General features: G+C 41.2%; 2 protein-coding genes across 6 annotated transcripts; one reads left to right on the top strand and one right to left on the bottom strand.

The window, feature by feature from the left end:
• The first annotated feature begins 1,668 nt into the window (after window positions 1-1,668).
• tnfrsf9a (tumor necrosis factor receptor superfamily, member 9a) lies at window positions 1,669-5,800 on the top strand. Its single transcript, XM_010738097.3, has 7 exons — window positions 1,669-2,080; window positions 2,645-2,764; window positions 2,876-3,013; window positions 3,109-3,178; window positions 3,291-3,385; window positions 3,482-3,676; window positions 3,789-5,800. Exons 1-7 carry the CDS (start codon window positions 1,951-1,953, stop codon window positions 3,935-3,937), a joined length of 897 nt encoding a protein of 298 aa, XP_010736399.2. The 5' UTR covers window positions 1,669-1,950; the 3' UTR covers window positions 3,938-5,800.
• A 140-nt stretch (window positions 5,801-5,940) lies between these two features.
• ccdc187 (coiled-coil domain containing 187) lies at window positions 5,941-24,921 on the bottom strand. Of its 5 annotated transcripts, none has more exons than XM_027288795.1 (14): window positions 24,771-24,921; window positions 24,561-24,681; window positions 24,293-24,390; window positions 18,105-18,167; window positions 17,394-17,532; window positions 17,102-17,192; window positions 11,834-11,912; window positions 8,958-10,322; window positions 8,342-8,463; window positions 8,151-8,222; window positions 7,930-8,064; window positions 7,643-7,737; window positions 7,475-7,569; window positions 5,941-7,387 (listed from the first exon to the last, which is right to left on the bottom strand). In XM_027288795.1, exons 3-14 carry the CDS (start codon window positions 24,339-24,341, stop codon window positions 7,239-7,241), a joined length of 2,454 nt encoding a protein of 817 aa, XP_027144596.1. In that variant the 5' UTR covers window positions 24,342-24,390; window positions 24,561-24,681; window positions 24,771-24,921; the 3' UTR covers window positions 5,941-7,238. The 5 variants fall into 5 exon arrangements, with proteins under 5 accessions (XP_027144596.1, XP_027144597.1, XP_019111763.1 ...); XM_027288796.1 differs by having other exon boundaries at window positions 24,775-24,921; XM_019256218.2 differs by having other exon boundaries at window positions 24,561-24,921.
• Window positions 24,922-25,276: the final 355 nt, after the last annotated feature.

The following is a 25,276-nucleotide window of genomic DNA, read 5'->3' as shown; positions in this document are numbered from 1 at the left end:
AAAAAGTACCCTCAAAAGAAGGACCCCCCCCCCCCGTAAGAACACAGACTTCATAAAACATAGGAAGTCATATGAAAACCCAGGCTGACAAAGCTTTAGTCAGAACTGGCGTAGTCGCATTTTGAGTCTCACTACTGATGTCAGCCTACATGCAAAGACGCACACGCACACTCACATTCATTTACCAGCAGAATGAACACATCTTATTATAGTGTTTACCGAACACCTCAAACGTATTTCCCAAGTTAGTATGTTAATTCAGCTATTGGGGTTTACACTGCCTCATAGCTGAATTTAGGGGGCGGTTGAAGGGTAAGTGTGGGAGTTTGGGTGGGAGGTGTTTCTTGGCCGAGGCTATGTAGGCTATTGAGGTGCTGAGGTTTGACATCACAGTCTCAGGTGACCTGCGTATGCACTTTAAAGTAGGCGGACCCCTGGTAGGCTTAAGGATTAAAAGGTCAAAGGTGAAATTTTGACTCAAATGTCATTTTAAATATGATACAATCATGATGCATCATAAACGTGGCAGTAAGCAGATCTTGTGATATTGCTTCGTGTTCTTAGTCGTGTGTGTCGAGCTGAGTCATCCTTGGATGACATTTGTGAGATTAAACTGTGACATGCGACACATCTCATCATTAGTCAACAAATTTTCCAGAATCATGAGAATTATTGGAAGTTTACTTCCCTTTTCAGAAGAAAATAAACACACAATCAAAGGTTATTCTACTTTACAAACAAATAACCTTTAGGAAGCCACACTTTCATTTTACCACAGTAAAATACTCATTCTGCACTTTTTGTTTCAGTTTCGATGCAACCATTATTGAACATGGACAGGGCTTTCAAAGCATTAATCATCATCCACAAATGATAGCAGGTGATTGTGGCAAAGGGAAAATTTTTAACTTTTTAGGAGTACCACAGCTATCGCCTGACATGACACATCAGTCAACAGTCAGTAGTGTGATCTCATTACATGGATTGAATAACATTGATACTTCCTCCATTTCAAATTATGTGTTAGCTTCCTCAAAGATATGAAAAAAAATAAAAACTTAATACTGCAAGGACGGTTTTACAGTTTTTCTCACTGTGGCTTCTAGTATTTCCCCAGAGATAATGATAGTAGCAGGAAAGTCCCCCCCCACACAACCCAGCTCAAGTTTTGTCTACCAAATGATGAAGGTCAAACCTAACCAAATGAATACACATATTGTTACAAATGTGAACAACAAAACTGACTGTGACTGTAGGCTTCCTCAATCTGCACGTTTTTTCTTTTGTGGCTGGTACTAACTGTGTTTTGGCAGTCATGCAGCAGTACTGAGTTTAAAAAAGGTTGTTTTAATTTAGAGTTCCTAAATCTGGACAGGTTGGAACTGGTGCAAGCATGTCAGGACTAATAACAAGACCGTGTTATAATTCTTGTCATCTTAAATGTAGTGTAGGAATTCAGGGGGGGGGGGGTGGCGGGTAGCATAACAAAACAAACAGGAAAAAACAAGTTAGTCGTAATTTCAGATAACAGCCGATGGCACGAAAGCAGCAGTTATCATAAATAAATAAACCTGTTTCAGTTTGTTCTTTAAAAAAAATGTTCAAAAGTGCATCACAGTGACTCACACACTAATGACTCACAGGACACGCCCCCCCTCGAGTATGAATAGCATTCTCAGCTGGCAGAGGCAAACTGTGTGAGAACACTGAGGCTAGAGCGCGCACACACAGATTTCCTCATATGACATAACTTATCTTTCCATAACATTGCTGCTGAGTTAGTGAAGTTTAAGAAGACTTATTAAGGGGGTTCTTGTATTTTAGACTACAGCTAAAGATTGTGAGCCTTTTTAAAAACAAAAACAAAAAAAAATCACCTGGAATATCTCTTGGATTGGATTACCTGAGGTGTCATCCTTAACAACAAGGCTGTGTGGAGCTGACAACAGTATGGCTGTGATCCTGTGGGCAATGGGTCTCTCTCTGCTTGCTCAGTGCTGTCTGTGCAGTGTTGAACAGGTCGGCTGTTTAAAATGGAGACAAGATGGGAACAATGTCTGCTGTGACGCCTGTCATCCTGGTAAGTAACAAAGGAGATTATGACCATCACAACTCATCACACAATGATATTTAATCGATGAAGAGGAGCACTCTTACAGATCATTACACTGTATGTGGTATCCCTATTACTACTGTCGTGCCGGGCTGATTTTACCTGCGTCAAGATAAAAACAGTGCTATTCTAAATGAAACACTGTATATTTATATATTCATGAAGAGAAGGAGAGATTCCCACTATGTTTATAGATTCCACATAAACTAATTTGCCAGCTCTTCAGCATTTCCTTCTGTGGTGGCTGCTTGTAACCCCATTTAGTTTCAGTGGTTTTACAGCTAATACCACAACAGAGAGGAAAAGGTTGGATGAGCTAAGTGATAAACCAAATAATTTGGAGCTGTGTTATATACTTGTATATGTCATTATAATTTCCAAACAGTACAGTTTTGAGCACTTACTTACCCTAACCAGGCTTTTCTGTTCTCGTCTCTGTGCTGCACTTTTCAGGGAGAAAAGATCTTATGTATGAAGACCTGTGACAGAGCTTAAAATACAACTATTGGTGTCTTTTGTTTGTGTTTATAGGAAACCGCCTGGTCAGAGAGTGTGGCCCAAGTCCAAAAGATCTCTGTAAGCCTTGTGAGCCCAAAAGATTTACAACTAATCCCAAAGACTACAGGTGCAAACAGTGTACACAGTGTGTAGGTATGTTAACAGATCCTACTGGTCACAAAACTGCACTACCTCTCAGTAGCATACTGCAAGAAACTAAATCCATGATTTTACAACTCTCTTCCTCTTTCTTTGTATGTGTAGGTGCTTTAGTTCTAGTGAAAGAATGCACATCCACTACTGACACACAGTGTGGTTGCAAAGAAGGACTCATGTGTGGTGATGCCGTTTGTTCATTCTGTATCAAGAGGTGCGACAAAGGTCAGGAGCCTACAGAGAACCGTAAGTAAACCACAAATATTCATGACTTTGGCTCATACACACTAGAGTTACGTGTTACACTGAGTAGCAAGTAAACTGAATGATTGTCTGCACAGGTTCTTGCAAGTCATGTCCAGAGGGAACCTTCAACAACCAAATTCACCAAAAGTGTAAACCCTGGAGCAAGTAAGATATACCCAGCTCTAAAAATGGCATCCGGCATGTTTGCTGTTGTTGTACAGACAAACCCAGAAACAGAAAAATCATTGTAATTATAACTGTTTTATTCTTCTCAAAGGTGTCCAGGTGTCATTGAATCCCGGGGAGATGCTTTTAATGACGTCAAGTGTGCTAATGTTTCTGTTGAACCAGTGATCAAGCCAGCTAAACCTGGTAGGATGTAATTCTATCTCTGTACTGTACTTGTGCTTGAATTATTTTTTTTTTATTGAGAGCCAGTAGTAACAACTTCTTATTATTTTGTTGCAGATGACCAGGAACAGACGTGGCCGCTGGTCGTATCTGTGGCCACCAGTGTTTTTCTGATAGCCTTCACCATCGTCACCATCGTCGTGGTGACTGTGAAAATCCACCAGAAAAGACAGAAGACTAAAAAGCTGAACAGAAAAACACCGATCGTCAAAACACCGATCGTCAAAACACCGATCATCAGGACCCCTACAGGTAATTACAGCTGGACCATGTTACATGAACCACTGATTATCAGAGTGTTTATTAAGCCAATAACAAATACACTGAAAGCATTTAATATGTTCTCTTTTTTTTTCTTCTTTAGATGACCCCGCAACATTAATAGCAATTGAGTGTAGTTTCCACGAGGCCCAGCAAGAGCAGGGCAGCAGCTCAGAGTCACTTGACTCCAAAGAATCCACAGATCAGCTCATTGGATCAATGGAAAGGGGAACTGGAACACTGCCACGCTGAAAAACCTGTTGAGGTTTTAAGTCTATAAAAGGGAAAAACTATCCTAAATAAGATGGGGTCATTCTTTGTGATGCTGAGTCACAAGTTTCAGGGATGTCTTTGTGCCAATTTGCTTGGATCTAAATGAAAGAAAAAAAGTAGTATAATGATCCAGCTGTCTTTTAGTCACCCTCTTTTCTTTCAAAAAGCAACTTTGCTCTACAGTTACACCAGGATATTCTCGTGAATATACAGTAAATAGACAAATGGGAAGGAGGGGAAATTTGAAGGGAAAAAACAGTGGACAGCCTATTCATTATGTAAATTCTAACAGACAGAGCGAGGCTGTGTGTTTTCCCTTTTCACTTACAGTAGTAATACATTAGCCCTAATACAAATATGGAGTAATAATTCAGTAATAATAAAACAGAAACCTTACATTTAAATTGTAGCTTTCGGAAATCATTCGAAATAAGCATGTTTGTTTTACTTCTGACTTTTTAACTACTTCCAAACTACTTTGAAGTCACTGGATTGTGTAAATGACTACTGTAGTTCATGAATGAGTAGGATTGAGTTTCACTTACATGACGTCTCTTTTAATATTTGCATGTCGGAGCGGTAAAGCTGCAGAGCGTTTGCTGTGTGAATGTACAGTGCAGGAGGGTGGTTGGCTGTGTCTGACTACAGGTTTACACTCACAGTAATGCTGAGCCCACGTATGCCTCCCAGAATAGATGTAGATTGTATTACTCAGGTTGCAATGCTCGAGACCTAGTTACCGACTGTTTACTGCTGAATTTGTAAATGTATAACGGATGTTGAAGAAGCCAGGCAAGAACAATGCTATCTTGATCATGATTTTATGTGGTAATTTATAAGGAAATGGTTAATGTGTTACTTTTGTGTGCGTTTTTATTATTTATATTTGTCTATTCCTGTAGACTATATTGTGTGATAGATTGTGAAAGAGACAGGGCACACAAGACTGTACTGTAAAGCTACTTTATCAGGCTGAAGACAGCATGATATATAGCCTCTTCCCCTACATGACAAGGAATTATATGTACTTTCCAACTATTGCTTAATTGATGTGAAAAAGTCCAGTGAGGGGAGTTTCCCTTTTTGTCAATAGGGTATCCTACAACACATTAAATTGAAGTACCAGGAAGTCTACAGTCTGCATACCACCTACTATACAATGGCCCACTTTTAAGAAGGTTAAAGTTGGTTTTGTTTATTAGCACTCCTACAGCAAGCTGACACATGCCCAGTGAGCAACACGATAAGAATCCCGAATGGAAACAATACCAGCTGTGATTTGTCATGTGTTGCACATAGATTGTTGAAATTAGTCGTGAGAATTCCTCTGGACAAATATGATACATACAAGACATCAACACGAGGCTCAAGCTTGGTGTGGAAACTCCCCAGTCACCCTTATTCTACTTTTTGCTTATCTTCTAGCACAGCAGAGTGGGCAGCAATATCAGACCAAGTGGAACTTCTTTTTTAAAAACATGTCTTTTTCTAAACTGTAGCAGGCGAATATGCAATGGAACATTTGAGAAATGTGCTTGTGTAGGCTTTAGGTGATAATGTTAGCCCACACCTATAGTAATGTATCACTATGTATGAGTCAGAACTCGAATGAAGTCTGTTGAAAGACCACAAAGTTCACAGGTGGGGCCTGTGCAGACGGTTTACCAAAATAGCGATAGAGTGACAGTGTAGCACTTTCCTTCACATATCAACTGTTAGCAGGTTAATGTTATGCACTTTTGGTTGTTTGTTACGTGAATATGTCTACCAGACTTTTATATCTATTTTCTTTACACTGTACCTCTAACTTTGTAAACAGCCAATAAAGAATGTGTTTTTTTTAAATTATTTGTTGCACTTTCATACAGAACAATTGCATTCATAGTGGTCCACCTTAGCAGTGGCATATTTCATTTAGAAAAAAAAAAAGCGAAACAAAAAATAACAACAAAGAGTGTTTTAAATGTGAGAGTATCATGAGAGTATGATCATATAAAAACAAACAAACTTAAGCTGAGACAAAAGAATAGTTATGTCTGTACAAATCAATTCTGTTAGAGCAAGAACTGTGAGTAATGTTAACAGACATAATTGTCACACACTTGGCGAATATACTAAAATATGAGTTGGAGATGTATCAAATAATCTAAGCTTAAATGTCACTTAGGAGCTTTCATATGGATCTAAGTCCTCACTCAGCAAATGAGCCCAAAAAGGTGGAAATTCAGTCATGTGATAACAAGTGGTCATATTTTGGAGGGAAGACCTAACCCATGTCTCAGTTCAAGGACGGTCTTTGGTGTCTGATGTCAGCTCAAAACCAGCCCCGTTCAGGATTCCTTGAAACCTTGGTGGCCTCAGGTAAACCAACCTGTGGAATCCCTTTTATCTACGCGTCATCAAAGGATGTCATTGTACTGCGCTTAATGATCTACAGTATATGATACACACGCTTCAGTTCAAACTTCAGGTAAGGAAACACTGCAAACTTTTTGGCTCCTGATGGGGAAAAAACTTTTTAGGCTCTGGACCAATTTAATTTCTGTTGAAATACTCGGAACAGGGCCAACTGGAACAGAACCAGTTCCATATTGGTAGAAAACAGAAGTCGACCTTTAAGCTTAATTTACTTTGTTACATACACTGTCCTCAGAGTATATGTTTCCATCTGGGTATTACAAAACAATTGATCATAATTTGATAGCAGGAATATTGTTTTTTTAACAAATGTGATTTTGAAGGGTTAAATAAGTTCATTTGATTGTCATTGTATTACTGTAAACATGGCTGGTGACTTGCCAAACGGATTTCAAGCACAGTTGGCAGACACTTCGAAATGGGATGTCTTAAAGTGGCTTGTCTGCAAACCAAGTCACTTAGGGTCAAAGGTTATCACAGCAACTTCTTGCTTTTGTCAATTGACATTCTGGATCCTCACGGTGTACTGCTTAACTAAATGAAAACAAATAAAACTTACAAATATAAAATAAAGGGTATACCGTTTAAATTAAACACTCATTAACACTGAAAATCCAAACAATACTTCAATAAACCTTGAAGTTTCCCTTTGAAAATGATACAGGCAAGAGTCCAAAGTGTTGTCGTTATTCAGAGAAAAAGTTAAAGGTCACTATTTTCAATTCTTTCTTTGTTCCACTGCTCCAAAGTGCTAGTATGGGGGCTGGTAGAGAGAACTTAGTTCTTGTAATAAAGTGAACTCTGTAGCTGAACGGATATTTAGTGTTAGAAAATATATAAGCACTCCCAACAGTAAAATGCATTATTGCTGCTTGCAATTTTCTTTCTTCTCTTTGGGTTTAGTGCGCCCTGGTTTGTCTGTTTGCCGTTTCGTGGGTGGGATGAAAGTAGGCTCCTCGAGGAAGTCGTGTAATCCAGACTGCGGCACAGGAAGTGATTGACAGGTTGGAGCTACATTGGAGAGGAAAAGGATGTTAGTGTCCCCTGCCATTGTTTTAACTGTGTCATTTTGAGTGATATTTGTCCCATTTATAGTACCTGTTTGTCCCACTCTGAGGCTGTCCATGCCTTGTCTCCTCGCCTGAAAGGTCGGATCAAGCTCTTCCGCAATGTTTCTGATCTGCTGGGCTTGTCTGTGAATGCAACAATTGTAAGTCAGGAAATGTATGACTCTTCAGGTTCCAGTGTATTCGTGAAGAGACTTACGGTATAGTGGAGGTAGGGCTTGGTGGCTGGTTCTCTGGAGAGCAGTCCTCAGTGGGTGAAGGAAGGCCCTCTGAGTCGAGCCTCTCTCGGGGGACCTGAGGCAGCAGACAAATAATTCCAATTAATTTTTATCACTTCATTTAATAAGCAGCTGATAAAAACAGCAACACTAACACAGTGTGAAGACTACAGTGGATCTTTCAAAAAGACGTGCACGGCAATGACATGTGCCATCTTTAGATGCGCAAACAGTTTTTTTTTTTTTCAATATCTAGAACATCATTTACCTGTCTGTCACGTACAGCTCGTCTGTCATGATGACTAATCATCGCTCTGTGCTCGCGCCACGATGCCGGCCCCTCCAGCTCACGAGAACGACGCTTTGACTTAATTTCCTGCTTCTGCATAAAATGTGCAATTTCCTATTTGAAAAACACAACAATAGTTAAGTGGATGTTAAACATTAGATACCAGACATGACTGCAGACACGACAATTTATTATCGTACCTCATCCTGCGCCACTTGTGCTACTCTGAAGTCTCCCTCTGGGTAAGAACTACGTGGAGAGGGCTGGGAGTTCTGTAAAAACAAAACAGGTCAGGTGAAAGAAAAAGAAACAAAAGAGAAACTGATCTACTGACCCTTATTTATGACTCCTAAATGATAGTGCGTCATGATAAAGTACTTGGGTTACTAACCCTTCTCAAAAGCTTTTCCTCTTCCTCCTGAAGCTTACGAGCCAACTCTTCATCCTGCAGAACCTGCTGCAGCTCCAACAGGTCCAGGCTTTCCTCGCCTGCCTCTGGTCGCGGGGACATTCCTGTGGGTGAGGTTTTTACGGTGTCAAATCGAAATCAACTTAAGTAAGTGTGATGACGAGGACACGAGAAGTGAAAAACGCTTGTAAACATGGAAATCAGAGATGAATTATACATGTGCAGAGGCTGAAAGACACAGAGACTGATGACTGAATCACACCGAGAGAGGAGACGAGAGGATGCAGCATGTAAAGGCATGATGCTAGATTGTTCTGTAAAGGGATTCCCCCACTAAATCAAGAACGAAAGAACGATCATAAAGTCGAGAATGAAAGCACACACTGATAATTTAAGGTCTACTGGAATTATAGATATGAACAGGAAATTGTCCCACTTCAGAAAACAGACCCCAAGTCACCACTAAATCACAAATTTGTCCAGATTAGGTGATGATTGGGGGAAGATGAGGAGCAGATGAACACAGAGAGGTTAGGGAGCAGAGCTTTGGAAGCTTTCCCTCTGCAGACTGGAGTTGGCTGCAGTTCTGATATGTTACCTGCTGCCATGTGCCTTGACCTATGTCTGGTTGAAGCCCTGCTGCTGCTGAGGCTTTGGCTACGCCGTGGAGCGCTTCGGTGGGGCTGCTCTACTCTCCTCTCCACCTGCTGCTCCTCCTCTGAGCTTAATCTTTCTTCTACGGTGTTGTGCCAATGCCTGCGTTGGCTCGTTGTCCTCTTGACCCTGTAATCATTTGCATTCCTCTCCCTCTCGTTATCATTAGTAAATCTGTGCTCACTCCCACTTGCACTGCCTCCCCTTTCTCTGTTAGCAAGACAGGAGTCTCTACTTCTAATCTCATAAACCTCTCCTTTATGCTCTACAATATTACGGTGCCTGTCTCGGTCTTCTCTCTGATCTCTCCCACTGTTATCACGGTATGACATTCTCCTCCTCTCCCTGATATCTCCATGGAAACTGTGCCTGGTGGTGGCTGCTCTCTGGAAGACTCTCTGATGCGGTTGGGTGTCGCTGCAGGAGACCTCGCTCCCGTGAAGCACCTGGCTGTTTCTGCTTCGGGGCATTATTTGAAGTGGTGCCCCGTTGCCTCCAAGTCTCACAGGCACACCCCTCTCTCTGAGGACCTGGCCTAACATCTCCCAGACACTGCTGCTTTCAGGCCGCTGCCTGTTAGAGGTCCTGGTGTCGTCCCGAAAATGGACACGTTTGTCAGGGTTTTCCCTAAAGCTCCAAGTTCTTGCTAGGTCTCTGTTGCTGTGTTTACTCTTTTCAGGTAGCCTGACAGACGCAGTGCGACTACATCGCCTATCTCTCACCTCGCCTGACCTAGAGTCTCTATCATGATCTCTGCTCCTCTGTACACCCTCGTGGTTATCTCTGTGGTGCCTTTCCTCATGAAAATTCCAAGGCCTCCTCTTATCTGGGTCACTATTTTCATAATAGTCCTCATCCCACTCTCCTCTCTCCTCCTCCCAAACTCTGAGCTCATCTGGGAAGCTCCTACGAGAACAGAGACTTCTGTATTTTCTCTCTTGCAGCTGATGTAAAGATGCCCGGCATCGAGGGGGTGCTGTGTTAAGTCTTTCTTTCAGTCTCTGGGACAAGACAGAGAGCTGGTCAGAGAAAACCGAGTCAGAATCCTCCGAATCCTCACTCAAAGCCTCTCTCAGTTCACTCCTGATTTCCCTAAAGGAATCTTGGTGTCCTTGATTTGACCATGAAGTTGTGTTTTTCCGAGCTGGTACCCCCCTGGGGGAGTCAGCCCAAGGCTCGGCTAAGTCTGAATGATTGTGAGAGGTAGAACATTGCCACCTGGTGGTGATAGAAGAGTACTGCTCCCCTCCTTGGCGAGGGCTGCTGAGTGTATGCTGGTGTGGGGATGGTAGATCATCGCTGGAGTTGCCTTTTGTAATGCCAAACATGCAAATGAAAAAGCAGGGAGGACGAGTGAGGCTGTTAGCTGATACTATAAGACAAGTGCAGTTAATGACGAGGTTACACAATGCATAAAGAAAAATAGGAGCATGTCACATAAGTGAGTATTTGTTACACTTTTAAAACCTTCACAACTGAGGCATTCAGATCCATTTAGAGATGCAGAGTCATGCGTAATAGACAATATTAAAAAGACATTATATGCATGCACCTGGGAGAAACATAAAAGATAATAATACAGTGTGAAACCTATGCAGGGAATCTGCTCAACTTACTTTCTATGATAATGATGATAGATACTTTATTGATCGCTAAAAGGGAAATTCGGTTAGGGCTGCTACTACTTACTACTACTACTTACTCTAGAAAGTAAGTTGAGTAAGTTGTCCGTGGGAAAGTACTTTACAAATAACATTACCTGACACACAAATCCAGGCTGGAAGGGCTGGAATGACAAGTTAGTATTGTGTGGTTTTGTTTGTTTGTTGAGTCAACGACCTTTTTGTTTTTCAGCACGCACACGGAGCAGAATGCTAACCAGGGGCTGCAACTCATTACTATTTTTTTAATAGTTGAATAATATTTATTATTGAAAGATTTCTTTCTGGATTTTGATTTCTGCTCAGCGGCTCAGCTTTTAAATTTATCTTGAGGTTCTTCGGGTATGTGCTAATCAATTAACAAAGACAATAACAATGAATACGTTCATATTGCCTCTCTTTATGTCCAGTTTTACAATAAACAGTGAGTTATTCAAAAGTCAAGATCAAACAAACCCATAAATTGTTGGAAACTGGACACATACGTATAGGAGGAGTTGTAAGAGTTGTTTGCGATTCAGAAAGTATCAAATCCTCCCTGTGTTCGTTAAACTTGTGCACATTCTCCAGCCGTGAACAGATGTTATCGTTGCAAATGTTTCAGCTCACAACCTGTTTGCCTGAGGTAAGAGTGAAATACTCCCACACTCTGGAGGTTTTCCATCATGAGGTTGCAACATTGCCATCTCGCCTTTTCGTTCACTTCCCTCGAGTAAGTGGTGTCACTGTCACTGAGCAGTGCCTGACGCCGCTTACTGGAACGAAGTGAACAATAATGTGATTTGTCAACAACTAAATTATAATTAAATTATTCAGCAAATAATATGGTCATCAATTTTTGTCGACTAGATTGATTATTTGCTGCTGCACTCCTTGTGGACCATGAGGAGATATTCACTGAATTTGAAAATATTGTATTGGACAAAAACCCTAATACCCGGTTAAATAATAATAAATAATAATAATAATAACAACAACAACAACAACAGGCAGCAGCAGTAGACAAAGCATGCTTAGACAGAAGCTAAGTGAGTGAGTGTTTTGTCCTACTTAAAAACAAAAAAAAAAATCCATGCAAACACACATAACAAATGTATTTTAACACAATTCAACACACAAGCATACAGCCATAAAAACATAAATCAAAGTGGCCCTGTACCTTCACTCTGGCCCTCGTGCTCTCTGCTCCTCCTCCTCATTCTCTGCTGCTCCTCTTCCTGCAGTCGTTTAGCTATTTCCTGTGGAGACAAAGCCATGCTTATTACTTGTTGGTATCATAAAACACAATGAGTCGCTCAATAAAAACTTAGACTAAATGAAGATTACAACAGAAATGGAGGTGTTCTGTCAAATGAACAAGAACATGTTGTGGAGAAATTGCTGAAATCAATTCCGGTCAGGAGGGAAGAAAGTGTTCTGATGTCTTATGCTGTAATATTTATTGACGCTTGGCCAAGGAGAAACAGAGACACTCTCAAAGTTCATCAGAAGTGCGTCTGTCTCACAACTCAGACGTTAAATCCCTGCAGATAACACCGCAAATACTTTACGCCCAGAATTAGTTAAAGAGAATGTTTTTACCCATGTTAGTAACCACTGTTGTCTTTTTATGTTAATAAAACGTCAACAAGAAAGCTATCTATTATGTCTAGGAAGACAACATTAGGTTTCTTCGACCCTGGTCACCACAGTGCCAAGATAGGCTGGCGCCTGATTTCCTCAATCAAAGCCAAACAACAGTCACGCTACACTACAGTCATAATCTCTCGTTTTGGCAAAGTTGGCTCATTTCCAGCCTTCCAACTCAGTGAGTATTCACAGCAAAGCTATTAATAAACTGATCTGGATAAAAATATTACAAAGTGTCAAGGCACGCTTCACTCACTGAACAGTCGGGTTTTACTGCCATGCAATCATGAGTTGGCATGAGTGCAAGAATATTGACTAAAACGTCGTGTATACTGTGTCAACCAGCAGATGGCAGCATAACATAGACTGTGTAAAAAAAGAAAGCAAGGCAACAACTGTCCCCGAGCGTGCCACGAGGATGGTTTTGCTTTCATGTTATCTTCTGTCCACAATGTACCAAAAAAATATATATATCTGCTTATACTGTAGATACTGTTTCATCTGTTTAACCTCATACCATTTTCATCTTAAAACATACTAAGCTCCCTTTAAAGATTAGTGTTGGAGTAACAATATGAATGTTATGTGGACCAAATTCTCAGGTGCTGTGTAAAAGTTGACCAAGTTTAACAGAGAGGAAGAGAATCTAATCCTCACTAAATGCAGAGCCACATTGGGTGACTTAGTACCACTGTGAGGTCAGTTGACAACTTAATAGTGGCTATTTAACACAAAGCCAGCTCTTGGTGGCCAAACTATTTCAGGCATGGCTGTGGCTGACTCAATGGAAAGTAGGAGGCTGAATGAGAGACACAAGCAAAGTTTTTATCTCCTTCAGTTTGAAGTCTGGATCAGAAAAACTCCAACAGAAGCGGGTCAACGGGACTGTTTCGTTTGAAGTAACACCTTGTCACTGGGGAATGCCTGCTATACTTGTCTGCTCTCTGAAGGAGAACACCCACCCATGTTGTCTCTGTGCATTTTTTTTTTTTAAAGCCAGAACTAATAATGTTCCCTACAAATCAGCATATTCTACGAGCAAATTCTATGAAATATGAAAATACGTCTCTGTGGGCTGCATTACCAACATAAATCACAGCTAAAAGCCAACACAGCTCCTTTTGCTTTGCAATCAGGGCGTGTGTGTCAGACACTTTGCCAGCATCAGCAGACAATTAGCAGCTTGCCATGGCAGGTTAGGCATGGAGTGCCACGGGGATCTGGCATTTAAAACAGCTCAGCCTGGCTCCTTCTGTTCCTTAATTAAAGACACAATCTACAGGGAGGCAAATATTTAATCAACACCTCTGATCAGCCAATCATTAAGGAAGGTAGGCTAACGGGAGTGTTAATAGTTCTTCGCTTGATCCAAACATCAACACTCATAAAAAGAAATGAATACAACCACACAGGAATAGATATATCCTCATAACCTAGCATGACTTTTGACCTAGTGAGTAAATGAGGCTTTGCCATTCAACTGTGAGTGTAGACACCTTATGTTGGTTCCAACCCCTTTAATAATGATGAATGAACCCCACAGCTTTTCTGACCTCACATACTCAAAACAAGGAGCTTTTATACGCCCGTCCAAGGCAGCCTCCTCTAAAAAGGAAACTGCAGGGTAAAGGAAAATATTATGCTGGAGTGGCCTTGTGACGCAGACCGCTCCAACGGACCAGCTGGGAAGTTTCGTGGCAGAGTTGGCTTTTTTCCCCCCCTACAATGCTCTTCTTCTTACACGGCTCAATTCTGCGTTTCTATTGGTGGACAGACAGATTACTGTTTCTGTAAAAGCAACACGTGTTCAGAAATGCACGTGTGCTGTAAAAAAAAAATGAACAGACATAAAGACAAAGTTTTTCGAGGGGCTGTGGAGTTTGTGTGAACATTGTAACAACAAGGGAGAGGTGATTGATGGGAACCATCTGGTTGCCCCGTCGTGTTTGGGCTGCAAGATGAATTGTTTTTGTATTTACAAAGTTTTGGAGAAATCTAGTGCTGTGCCACAAATTAAGAGTGGGGGAATCGGACAACACTGTCTATCACTAGATTGTCTAGATATTAATATGTCAGATTTGTATTCAAAATCAGATGGTAAAGAAATTAACTCATGACAAGACTAAGAGTCTACAACCAGTTGTTCAGAATCTGAGGGTTAGGGTTAAATGCTGACATTAGCATACTCACATCCTCACAATTAAAATATGAACAGGTATAATATTTGCCATGATCTTATTTAATTAGCTAATTAGCACTAAAAACAAGCTGTGGCAGTTGGGAATACTTTTGCAGGTTTTCGTACACTAATGTATTGGACAAATTACATTTGTAATGCTGGCTTTTGATGAAAAGTGATGGGATCACCAAAGTTATTACAATTTATCCTGGGGAAAACATGAATCTGTGTACTAGATTTCTGGCAATCCGTCCTCTAGTAGTTGATCATCGTCCAAAGATTGACACCCATATAGCTGTGTCGCTCTCAAATATCCTTAAAAGATATGATAGATTTAGATTCATTATGATGATATTTAACTAATAAACTCTTACATTTCCAGTGTTTTGACAAAACCTGTTTAGAAACCCAGTAACAATGTTAACCGCTCAATGAAAAGGATAACCAGATGAAACCTGAGTGATTTTCTAGATTAAATGCTGCACTGAGATAATGTTTTTACTTAAACTGCCTCTTTATCTTATGGTTTTACACTTTAGACATAATGTGCCCACATGAGTGCATTTTGTATGAAGAAGTCGATGGTCCATGCCTTGAATCAACCACCAGAGAAACTGCTTGAGCCATCATCCAGATGGGTAGCTGACAGCTTGTGTCTCTGTTTAACAGCTGACTCTGCTCATGCAGCACTCTTACGGCGCAGTGCATACACCAGAGGCCCAGAGCAGCACTTTGCTGCAACCGCCATTCATTATGGACTCCGCTAGTCCTAAGAGAGGGCAAAGTGAACCATATCATACTCCCTGAACTGCTGGTAACAGGCACATAATTAAATGATATACAAGTATGTCCCGAGTGCCATATACTGTAACTCTATGAGTCCCTGTGCTGAGTGTGCCAACCTTGAAAGATTATGCCGGTGCTATTTTAAGTTTGTGGTAACTGTTGTGGTTAAAAGATAAATTTGGGGCAAGTATCACTTTAAGTCTTATTTTGGATTTGCCCAAGTTTCGGTTTTATCACTGCATTGTGCCAAGTTGAACTTGTCTGTACAGTACACGGTCTTGCACTGCTCTGGTTGCTGCCAGCAACTTGATACCCACAGGAAAGATTTGTTCCTCTTTCAGGAGCAAATCCCCACAAAAATATTTCACTTTACAGACTTTGCTGTCATGTTTGTGTCTACTTATTGGCCGGGACAACGTTTGGTTTCAAGCTAAGCTTTATACATGACATGGGTTTTAATTTAAAAATGTCAAAATGAGTGACTTGTAAAGGAACACTGATTTTCAACCTTGTTTCCATATATCAGTCATCCAAAGGGCATGCTTATATTTTCAAAAATAGCCTCTCTATTGCTGTAGCCACTTGTAGCTTCGAATTAAAGTTTTGTTTTCCATCCATCATATCCTGAGGTTTACTGCTTAGTACGAGTTTCCTTCGCCAGAATGGTGTAACTAAAATGTAAAGTGTAACTAAAACCTTAAACCACCTTGTTCAGCTGAAAACCAATGTAAATGGATATTTAGTAGTGTTGGGGACTGATTCAGGTCCAAATCTTGACATTTTTGTGCAATGTATTTGAAACCGGGCACAAACTAACCACTGACTTAGCCTCTCTGAGGTGCTACCTTAGCGAACACTACAACCTTTTATTTGTGAAGTTTGTGGTTACACCGCAAATACCACACAGAAACCTTTTCAAAGGGTCATAAATGTGCTTCCAGTGACTGCCAAAGCTTCATTGGACTCTCTGTTTCCTCCTCTAACATGATGATGGGTGAGCTCAATGATTAGCTTGGTTACCTAACTACCAGCAGCATAATAGATGATCATTCTGCCTCTCTGATAGGCATAGGTTTTTTTCTGTTATCTCTGCAACAGTCAGGCAAGTTAAGCTGGAGAAGTTTCTCTGCATTTGGCTCAATGCTTGTTGGCATACATTCAAGACCCTCTGTTAGCCTGATAATGACTGAATAATGTTTTTTGAATGTGACCATGTTAACCATTTCACCTGCCCCCTTTCATCCATACAAAAGTAGCTACTTGTTAGGATTGTTGTGGCAAAGAGAAGTAAAACACAGAATACATCATTTTATATTAAATAAAAACATCTGCATGCATCATTAAGGCTTCATTTTTGTCTGCCGTGTTTAAGCCTACTGTCTCCGTGCCAAGTATGGGGCCAATTCATCTAAAGAGCTACAGTAAATAATAGACTGTGTGTAGCAGCCCGCTGACTGAGAAATAATGGTTTTATGACACTAATGGATGCAGATTTCCAAAACATTTATCATATTGGAGGTGGGAGGTAAGTGGATAAATTACGAGTAGGTGCAGATTTGTGTGACGTCACAACTGACCCTTGCACTCTTTATAGTGGGTTACACTGGCCTGAGCATTTAAAGATGAAAACTCCATAAATCTAACCTCACTGTGGAAAAGGCTGTGGAACACTAATTCATGTCAAAGCTGTACTGATGTAAAAGTATAGCTGTCGTCCAAATGACCACCAGCACAGACTGAATCAATTCACATAATTAAAAGTGAAATCTTCTTTTTGAAATATTGATCTTAAATGAGACATAATGAAATGGGTTTACGTTGGTCTGTGCTCACCTCATCGTCCTGCTCTCTCCTCTGGGCCTCCTCTGCACAACGCTGGAGCTCTTCTTGAATTATACGTGCATACTCAAAGTCTTGCTCCTCTCTACAGAACAGTCAGGGAAGAAAAAGACTTCTTAAACTTGTAACTCACTGATGCAACTAAAACACATCATACAACAATGTAAATAAGGGTATATATATAACTCAATAGGGTAAGGGAACATGCAGGACATGAGGACATGCGCTCATATCTGAATAGTTAGAGTTATGTCATAGTGTGTTTTGGGGGGCAGTGGTCACCCACAGTTGCCTGGAGGCCTGTCTGAGGAGAGCGCTCTGCTCGGCTCTCTGCTCCTCTTCCTCATCCTGCAGCTGTTTGGCTACACGAATGTCATTTTGCACTAGCTGGTTCTTCTGGATGTTGGTGCTATAATATTGCTCAACTATTGAGGGCAAGAGAAAAGGTAGAGCAAAAGGCAGACAGTGAGACAATATTCAACATGTGGCAATGAATTGTGTGATCTAGGTTACACTAATTCATGTTTACTATCTTACTTTCACATTTAAATGTGCTTATTTTGGAGTATTCGTGACTGCTGTGTTGTTAATTTGAAACATGGTTCGTGGCATGGAATCTTAAAAACAGACACCAAATTACATGACGCTTTGTTTACGGTTTTGTTTACAACTAAAGTTACAAAGACATACCGCAACAACTGTTACAGACAAAAGCAAACCAAGAAGAAGTACTTAGAGATTCCCAGCCTGCCTTGGTAAACCATGAGTAGAACACAGCATTTTACTTAAGTACGTTCTATTGTAAATCTATAATCTGTAATAATAGTTGCCTATAATCTTTGCTAGCAGGATAAAGATGAAACCACACAACACAGAATGTGTTGATTTGCTTCGTTGATTCACAGACTGGAGAGCGAGCCACATCACTGAAAATGAATACTTGGTTTGTAGTTTGCAGCTGTGTTGTAGTCACGTGGTAGCCTGACATTATACTTACTCTCCTGTTCCTGCAGGTTGTGCGCCAATGCTCCATCCTCCAGCACAGCAAAACACTGACACACTGAAACAGCAGAGCACAGAATCACTTTAGTGTCATACAAACTGTGACAGATTGTTAAAAAAAACTGAATGGCGGGGCAGCGTTCAACACTAACTTTTAGAAATGGTTGCCAGGTTGTTTAAAAGCTTTATTATAGTAACTGATCACATTTCTCTTTCAAACAACTGTACTTCAATTTCTTGCAAAGATTAATTTTACAAGATTTGATCATCAATATATCATAACATTATAATTTACCTTCACCTAATACCAATTCATTAAACAGAGTTTGAAGGCAGCTTGAGGCAATGATAAAGGAGCTGTCAGCAGAGACTGAAGAGTCCCAGGAAATTGTGACCCTGTTCCAACACAGTTATGATCGTTGTCCCTGTTCTGTACTGACTTGTAGGTCGACTTGAGTAGATTCAGTTCTTTTGTGTTGGTGTCTGCTTTGTGTTTTATCTGTGACAGTGCCTCAATTTCTCCATCTCTTTAAATAGCACGTCAGTGTCGTGACCAGGACAATGATCGCCATTGTGGAAACATTTCAGAATCGCAATAATTTCACGGGGTCTTGCACCTCAGTCAAATAAGGGGACAGCCAGTAATTATTAACAGCAATAGCAGGACAAAGCATGGTTTGTTGTAGTCAGGCATTGTGTTGGACAAAATTACTTTTGTTATCGATGTAAACTTGATCCAAATTGTCAGGATGCAGTTAGTCTCTCAGTCTGCCATGATCTCTAAAACAGATGCATGTGGGCATGTGAGTAAGGCACTAACAGATGTACAGCATTATCTGGTTCTGACTGTGAAAGCAATATTTTCAATCACAGATGCAACTAAAACAAAATAAATGACAATCTTGAACGGTCCGGTTTGGCTCCCACCAGGACGTGCCTAGCCTTTGGGCTCTGTCTAGAGGAAACTATAGGATATACATGCTGTCATGATTGCAGTTTATTATGACAAGAGACATAGGCGGAGGAGTGTCCCTCAAAACTTTAGGGAAAAATAGCAACCACCTACCACTCTGGCATGAATTCCCTCTTATAAAATATATAAAAGGCTCTCATAAAAATCTTAACAGGGAGCTGGTGTTCCAGAGAAAAATGCGGAAATGTGGAATTATTGTGCTCCCAAAGTTACTGCGTTTTGTAGCAGCAGAGAAACAGGTCTACCTCATTCTAACAAAGGCAACAATGTGACCCACTCTGACAGATTTCATCAATATAAAAAGGTGTTATCTTTAACTCTTGTTGAAAGGATCTTAAGCGGTAGAGACATGTTTTTTTATGTTACCAACATGCTCACTATGACTACCAAATGAAGATGCAAAGTTTTGGAACTACCACCTGCAACCATTTATACTGGGAAGCCTGTGCAGATGGCACAAATGTGTATGTAGAGAGGAATCTGTAAGGCTGTCGTAAATCCAAAGGCCTTAGCTAAGAGCTCTCTGTACACCAACTCCTGTCTGCTTCTCCATATCGAGCCACTCTGCGGCAAACTCAGCCTATCCCATGACAGTCTGGCCACCTGCTGCTGGATTTGGTCGTAAAACATATCGGTTTCATGTCATTAAAGCTCTCTAGCCTTGTCCTTTTTTTTTTTTTTGTCAGGGAACTGACAAAGACAGGGGCTGTAATGTAGACACATAAATTTACGACACAGTTATGCAAAGAAAGTGTTCCCAAACACGTGAAGTCAAACAAAGGGATAGTCAATAAGTCAATACTGTTCTCTGCTCCGTTTCGACCTGCATATATTTTAAAACTCCAGTCATAAGGAAGTGAACACCCACAGTTTTGCCAGACTCTTCTTCTGTACATTGGACTTAATGGCTTCAGCATTTGTGGACTGTTATTCTCATCTATAAACATGCCAAGTGTTTACAGTAGCTTTTAATGAGCCACGATAGGCCGTATGTGCTGCAGCCCATGTGTGTTTAAAGTCTGTCAAACAAACTCAAAAGTTACCCAAGAGAAAATAAACACAGACAGACAGCAGCGCTGTGGCCCAGCTGTTTTCTCCACTTCCTCTGTCTTTGCAGACAAAAAAAAAAAAAAACAAAAACATGTCGCTATCTCACAAATTTTCATCAGGGAACTTAAAATGCCTGTCTGTCTCTCAGTGCAGCTTGCAAAATGCCAGGAGGAGGACAGAAGACAGTGTTTAAGAAGAGATTTAGCTCGCTGCAGAAGGAAAAGCCTCCAGCCGCAGCCAGATACAGGGCCAATTAAAAACACCTGTCCTACTACTAATCCTTTCACTGATCCGGCTGGCCCAGGCCTGTGGAGATGACGGCTACATTTACATCCCTGCTCTTAATGCTTAGGATACTCAAGTATTAAGTTTATGAGCTGAGTGTCCACACATAAATGCCATTTGTTGTTTGTAATAACCTGTTTAAGCTCTTAAACCAGCTATAGAAAACCTAGAAACATTTTATACTGCTGTAACACCAGACGTTATTTCAAAATACCTAAAATATGAACATTAGACAGGATCATGGTAACTTTAATTGACAGCAGGCTGTTAAAATGAATAGAAAACTCCTAAGCTGAAAATATGATCCAGTATCTAAGTGTGCATGTAAACCTGGCTGTCACTGTAAGTGAGATATCAAAGCTAAAGACGTTCATTCTCAAGGCTTAAAGCTTCAACTGTACTTTTTGATCCTTCTATCAGCAGAAGTACAAGTCTAAAAACAGGGAAATGTATGAACAGAAGACGAGCAAAGGCCCTGGAAGTTTACTTACAAGCTGAAGTTTCGCCGGATGGCGTCACTGGTGACAGGTATGAATGGGAGGCCTCGAGATTCATTTTAAGAGCGACATATTCAGCTTACAGTCTATAGTACAGCTGTGAGCGTCTGTGTGGCTGAACTGAAAGCAAACCAAACATCAAGCATGTAGCTTTAAGACTGCTTGACAAGTTTGTGCTCTCAAACACAACTTGGTATGGTGAGGTGCATTCCTTGATCCCTATCTCGTCCCCGTAATAGTGTACACGTTACCTGAACTACTAGAGCGTGCTCTAACAATGCAATGGTACGTTTCAACATTTATAAAACTGCTCCTGGGTTGATATAACAAAGTCGAACTGAGGATGTCGCCTCTTTGTCCAGTTTCGTAAACAGGGAAGTGAGAAAAAGTCTTCTGTGATCAAATTCAGTCGAACTCTCTTCTCTAAATCCTGAAACTGGGCTAAACTCACTAGCAGAGAATATCTAGGTCTCTGGGTTCGTTTCAGTCTAGAGGGGCTCAAAAATTAAAGTTCACAGAAATCACCCAGACAGCGGCTAAGCCACCAGAAGGGTCTGTTTACACCATGAACGACCACATAAGACTGCTCTGGGAGTTAACCCATACCAAGACAGACATGGATTACTACTTACACCTGCTGCGGTGCTTAAAAGACTATCCGTTAAATGGATCGCCACCCTGCCCTTATGTGTCCGGTCTGTCAATGAGGAGGGATTAAGTCGGGCTTGGCTTTAATCCGACACGACAGATCAACAGCTCAAAACACAAGTTTACTCTTAAGTCCAACTCAGGAAAAAAAAAAAAAAAAAAGGGAAAAGGAGGAAAATGACAGTCCTGTCTGTGTGAGTGCGCAAAGTGTGTGTGTGTGTGTGTGTGTGTGTGCGGGTGTGTCTGCATTGCGGGTTAACTTGTTTTTCCAAACTCCTTTAAACTACGGTCACATTACCCTTCCAGGGGCGGGACAAGGAGACTGTGTTATTATGACTGCTAAACAGGTTTGGAGGCACAGGCGCGTATTCAGTGCGAGTCCAGGCTGAGTGTGTTTTTTAAAATTGTACAGACACTCTTACTGTAAGCTACTTAATAAGGGCATGAAAGGACACTGTTAGGCCTGTGTCTGTTTCCTAAGAGGGCGGTAAATTAAAGATCCAGCAGACAGCAGAAACTGGCTGCGACGCGTGAACACCAGAGGGTAAAAAAATATATATATAAAGTTAGTAAGCACCCTGCTTGTATAGTAGTATGTTCCCTCACAGTGTGTGCAATGAGACTGCAGGAGATGGGTGCATTAAAAAGCATGACCTGTGTGACCTCGACACCAAAGCAAAGTGAATTATCTCCTGTTTTTTAAATATTCTGCATTACCCGGGGTCAAAAATAGAAAAAAAAAGACACGCGTATCTATTTTTTCCCTTTTTTGCTGATGTAACTAAATCTCATAGGTGAGCGTGTGCACCTTGCCTTTTAGTAGAACAGCTGAAAAACTCCCACCACCAAAACATTAGAGAACTGACAACCAATCATCTAAAACAAAATCATGCAGATCATCTCAGGCATCCAGGGAGCGAGGGAGCAGTCGATCAAGCACCAACAGAGATATTTCTCTTTCATCTTCACAGCTACTTGGATAGCAGCAGAGAGCGGAGTGCCTGCCAAACAAAGAAACTGGCGAAAGGAGAAAATGACAAGGGTTCTATTTTCAGCCAAAAATCCCCCACCGACCGCCCACGCGCTGTCTCCCTCTCCCTCTCTCTCTCCTTCCTTCTCCCTGGCCTGTTCTGCTCTTCTCTGCTCGCTGCTTTTTTGCACACAATTTCACCACGAGGGTGTCCGTCCCACAGCTCCCCACGCTGCGTTTTAGAAAACTAGGCAAACTGGGCCAGCAAACTCGTGTACTGGACCAAGTGGTCATGGAGAACAAAGGGGAGGTGAGGGGTAATGGGACTCTGGGTCAGTTGGTGAGAGTGAAATTTGGAACAAGAGGGGGGTCGGAGGCGGGGAGGGGGAATTCCTCTGGGAGCTGCATTCCCTCTGCACATCAGGCTATATCAGGAGCAGCCAGAGGAGGGTCAAAACAGGAACTGATAAGAGGGGGGGGCAGTGAAAACAAAGAAAGTTGACTTGGCTGAGACTCTCAGATGGAGAGGAAAGTGAGTGAAGAAGTGGGACGGGGGGGATTTACGGCTCTTAAGGGAAATTAAAGCATAAACACCCACAACGGGATGTTAAATAAAACAGTGCCACAGAGGGAGACGACAGAAGAAGTGCCACAAATCCGTCTGGTGAAAGTAGATGATGAGTTGGAAAAAGAAAAATGAACAGACATCTGATTTCACATTGTCTTGATGAGCGGTTTATCGCAGCTATTACTGGCTTTGTTTGTGCACCGGCCCCCTGCTCGATAAAGCATGAAAACACAAAGCTTGCACAGTGTGCCCTTTGTGTGTGTGGAAACAAGAGTGGAGTGCTGAATTATCTCCCTTGATAAAAGACATGCAGACCTATTTCTATCCTATTCATTAGTGTGGACATGCCAAAGACTGAGTCAACGGTCTACACCCAGAGCACGGCTTAGAAATTCCTTACCTGGGAATATTTTGTTACTTACACGCAAGAAGATAAAACTAATTTTGAGTTTCTGTGGCTCCGCATGTAACGTGAGTTTTATAATTCTCACTCTAACTTACTGTTTCTTAGTATCTAAATGTCTCACAGTTCACATTTGCAGCCTATAGTCCAGAGACCAAACAAGCATGGTAATTGCTCTGTTTTGGGTTTCAAGTGACTGATTAAATTTAAATTGTAAAAGTTTTCGCACTGTACATTCAACATGAAAGCAATTCTTTCAATTTAAAGTCTTCATCTGGAGCAAATAGCACTTTCTTCCCTCGGCGATCACGTATCACAAACAGCTATCTCATTCCTTTACTCTTATCTAGATCCAACACACCAGACCCTGCCTATGATGTGATCCATCTCCGGCACAGCTGTACCATGTGTCTGCCCGCATGCACAGTCAAAACATTTAAAAAAAGCTACATCTTATCTGAGATTGTAGTCATTGATGCCGCAGGAAAATCAAGCACGGGAAAACACAAGGTCAGAATAAAAAGCTGCCATGGCTGAAAAGAGAAAGAGAGAGAGAGAGAGAGAGAGAGAGAGGCGAGGAGGGGAAGTTGTCAAATGTCTCATTGTCTCTCTCAAGCATGCAGCAAGGCGACGGGTAGAAAGTCCGTCCTTCGTATTCGGCTCCATGTCTGCAGTTGAGGAGGTGACCCTGACCTTTGGCTTCCTCCTCCTCTGTAAGGAGCCTCAACAAAAACACACCCGGTTAAGAGTTTTAGTTTTGGATCAGTGTGTGTGTGTGTGTGTGCTTACCTTCTTGGACACGTGGAAGGTTGGACTGGTCAATCTCCAGCTCTGCCATCACTGTCCACTGTTGTGTCAATGCCTCATGGTTGTTGAATTAAAAGTCCCTGACACCACAAAGGAAAGGCTGAATAAAACATTTCACTTAATTATCTCATGCAAAAAGAAAGTCAACTAATTACTTAAAACACTTTTAAACATCAACTACAAGCCTGTGAGTGTGTGTTCACAACCAACAGACACACAGTCCAAAGGGAGACTTAGTTTTATAACCTACCTGCCCGCCAGTGGTGTGTATGTACAACACACATTCAACAAGTAGCAGACATGACAGCAAAGTGACAACTTCGTAGTCGTCCTCTCCTCCTCCGTCCTCTTCTCTTTTTTTAAAAGTTTCTCTATAAATTATCCGAAATGTCACGAACGTGCCTCTCTAACGTCTCTAACGGTTATACGTTATTTTTTGAAAAAAAAAACAAAAACAAACCGACGGTTGTTGTTGTTGTTGTCGTGCATCAATGAAACAAAGCTCCACAAGTCGAGTCGTCGTGATGGGAAGCCAGGGCGGACAAACTTAAAAAAACCAAACACACTCTCTGACACACACACACACACACACACACACACACACACACACACACACATCACACGCGGCTCCTGTTCGGGCAGCGGCAGCAGCAGTGTGGGGGCGGTCAACGGCTGTTGCCTTCAAGTGCACCTTCGAAACTCAGACTTACCTGTGCCAAAATAAAATAAAATAATATATAATAATAATCTCAACTCATGGTGTCAATCGGTTAAAAAAAAAAAAAAGCAAATGAGGAGGTGAAAATATATGATTTAACCCGCTTTTACTGATTAATACAGATAACAATCGGTCATCGGGGGTTAAAAAAAGATCAACTCGGGTCAAAGTTTTAGAAAACTTTTTTAAAAATATTTATTTTTGACCCTTCCCCAAACAACAACACAATATCAGACTTTCACCTTCAG

This window comes from Larimichthys crocea, chromosome XV (genome assembly GCF_000972845.2).
Source record: "Larimichthys crocea isolate SSNF chromosome XV, L_crocea_2.0, whole genome shotgun sequence".
Classification (NCBI taxonomy): Eukaryota; Metazoa; Chordata; class Actinopteri; family Sciaenidae; genus Larimichthys; species Larimichthys crocea.
The sequence above is the reverse complement of the archived record's forward strand: the minus strand, read 5'-3'. Positions and strand labels throughout refer to the sequence as shown.

What these genes read in the sequence shown, in the direction of transcription:
- tnfrsf9a (XM_010738097.3), top strand. Translation starts at nt 1,951, where the DNA reads ATGGCTGTGATCCTGTGGGCAATGGGTCTCTCTCTGCTTGCTCAGTGC. An exon ending in CTGTGACGCCTGTCATCCTG is followed by an intron (nt 2,081 to 2,644) that starts GTAAGTAACAAA and finishes TTGTGTTTATAG; the next exon opens with GAAACCGCCTGGTCAGAGAG. An exon ending in TCAGGAGCCTACAGAGAACC is followed by an intron (nt 3,014 to 3,108) that starts GTAAGTAAACCA and finishes TTGTCTGCACAG; the next exon opens with GTTCTTGCAAGTCATGTCCA.
- ccdc187 (XM_027288794.1), bottom strand. Translation starts at nt 20,972, where the DNA reads ATGAATCTCGAGGCCTCCCATTCATACCTGTCACCAGTGACGCCATCC. An exon ending in GTCAAGGCACATGGCAGCAG is followed by an intron (nt 8,464 to 8,957) that starts GTAACATATCAG and finishes CCTCACCCACAG; the next exon opens with GAATGTCCCCGCGACCAGAG. An exon ending in AGCCCTACCTCCACTATACC is followed by an intron (nt 7,570 to 7,642) that starts GTAAGTCTCTTC and finishes TTGCATTCACAG; the next exon opens with ACAAGCCCAGCAGATCAGAA.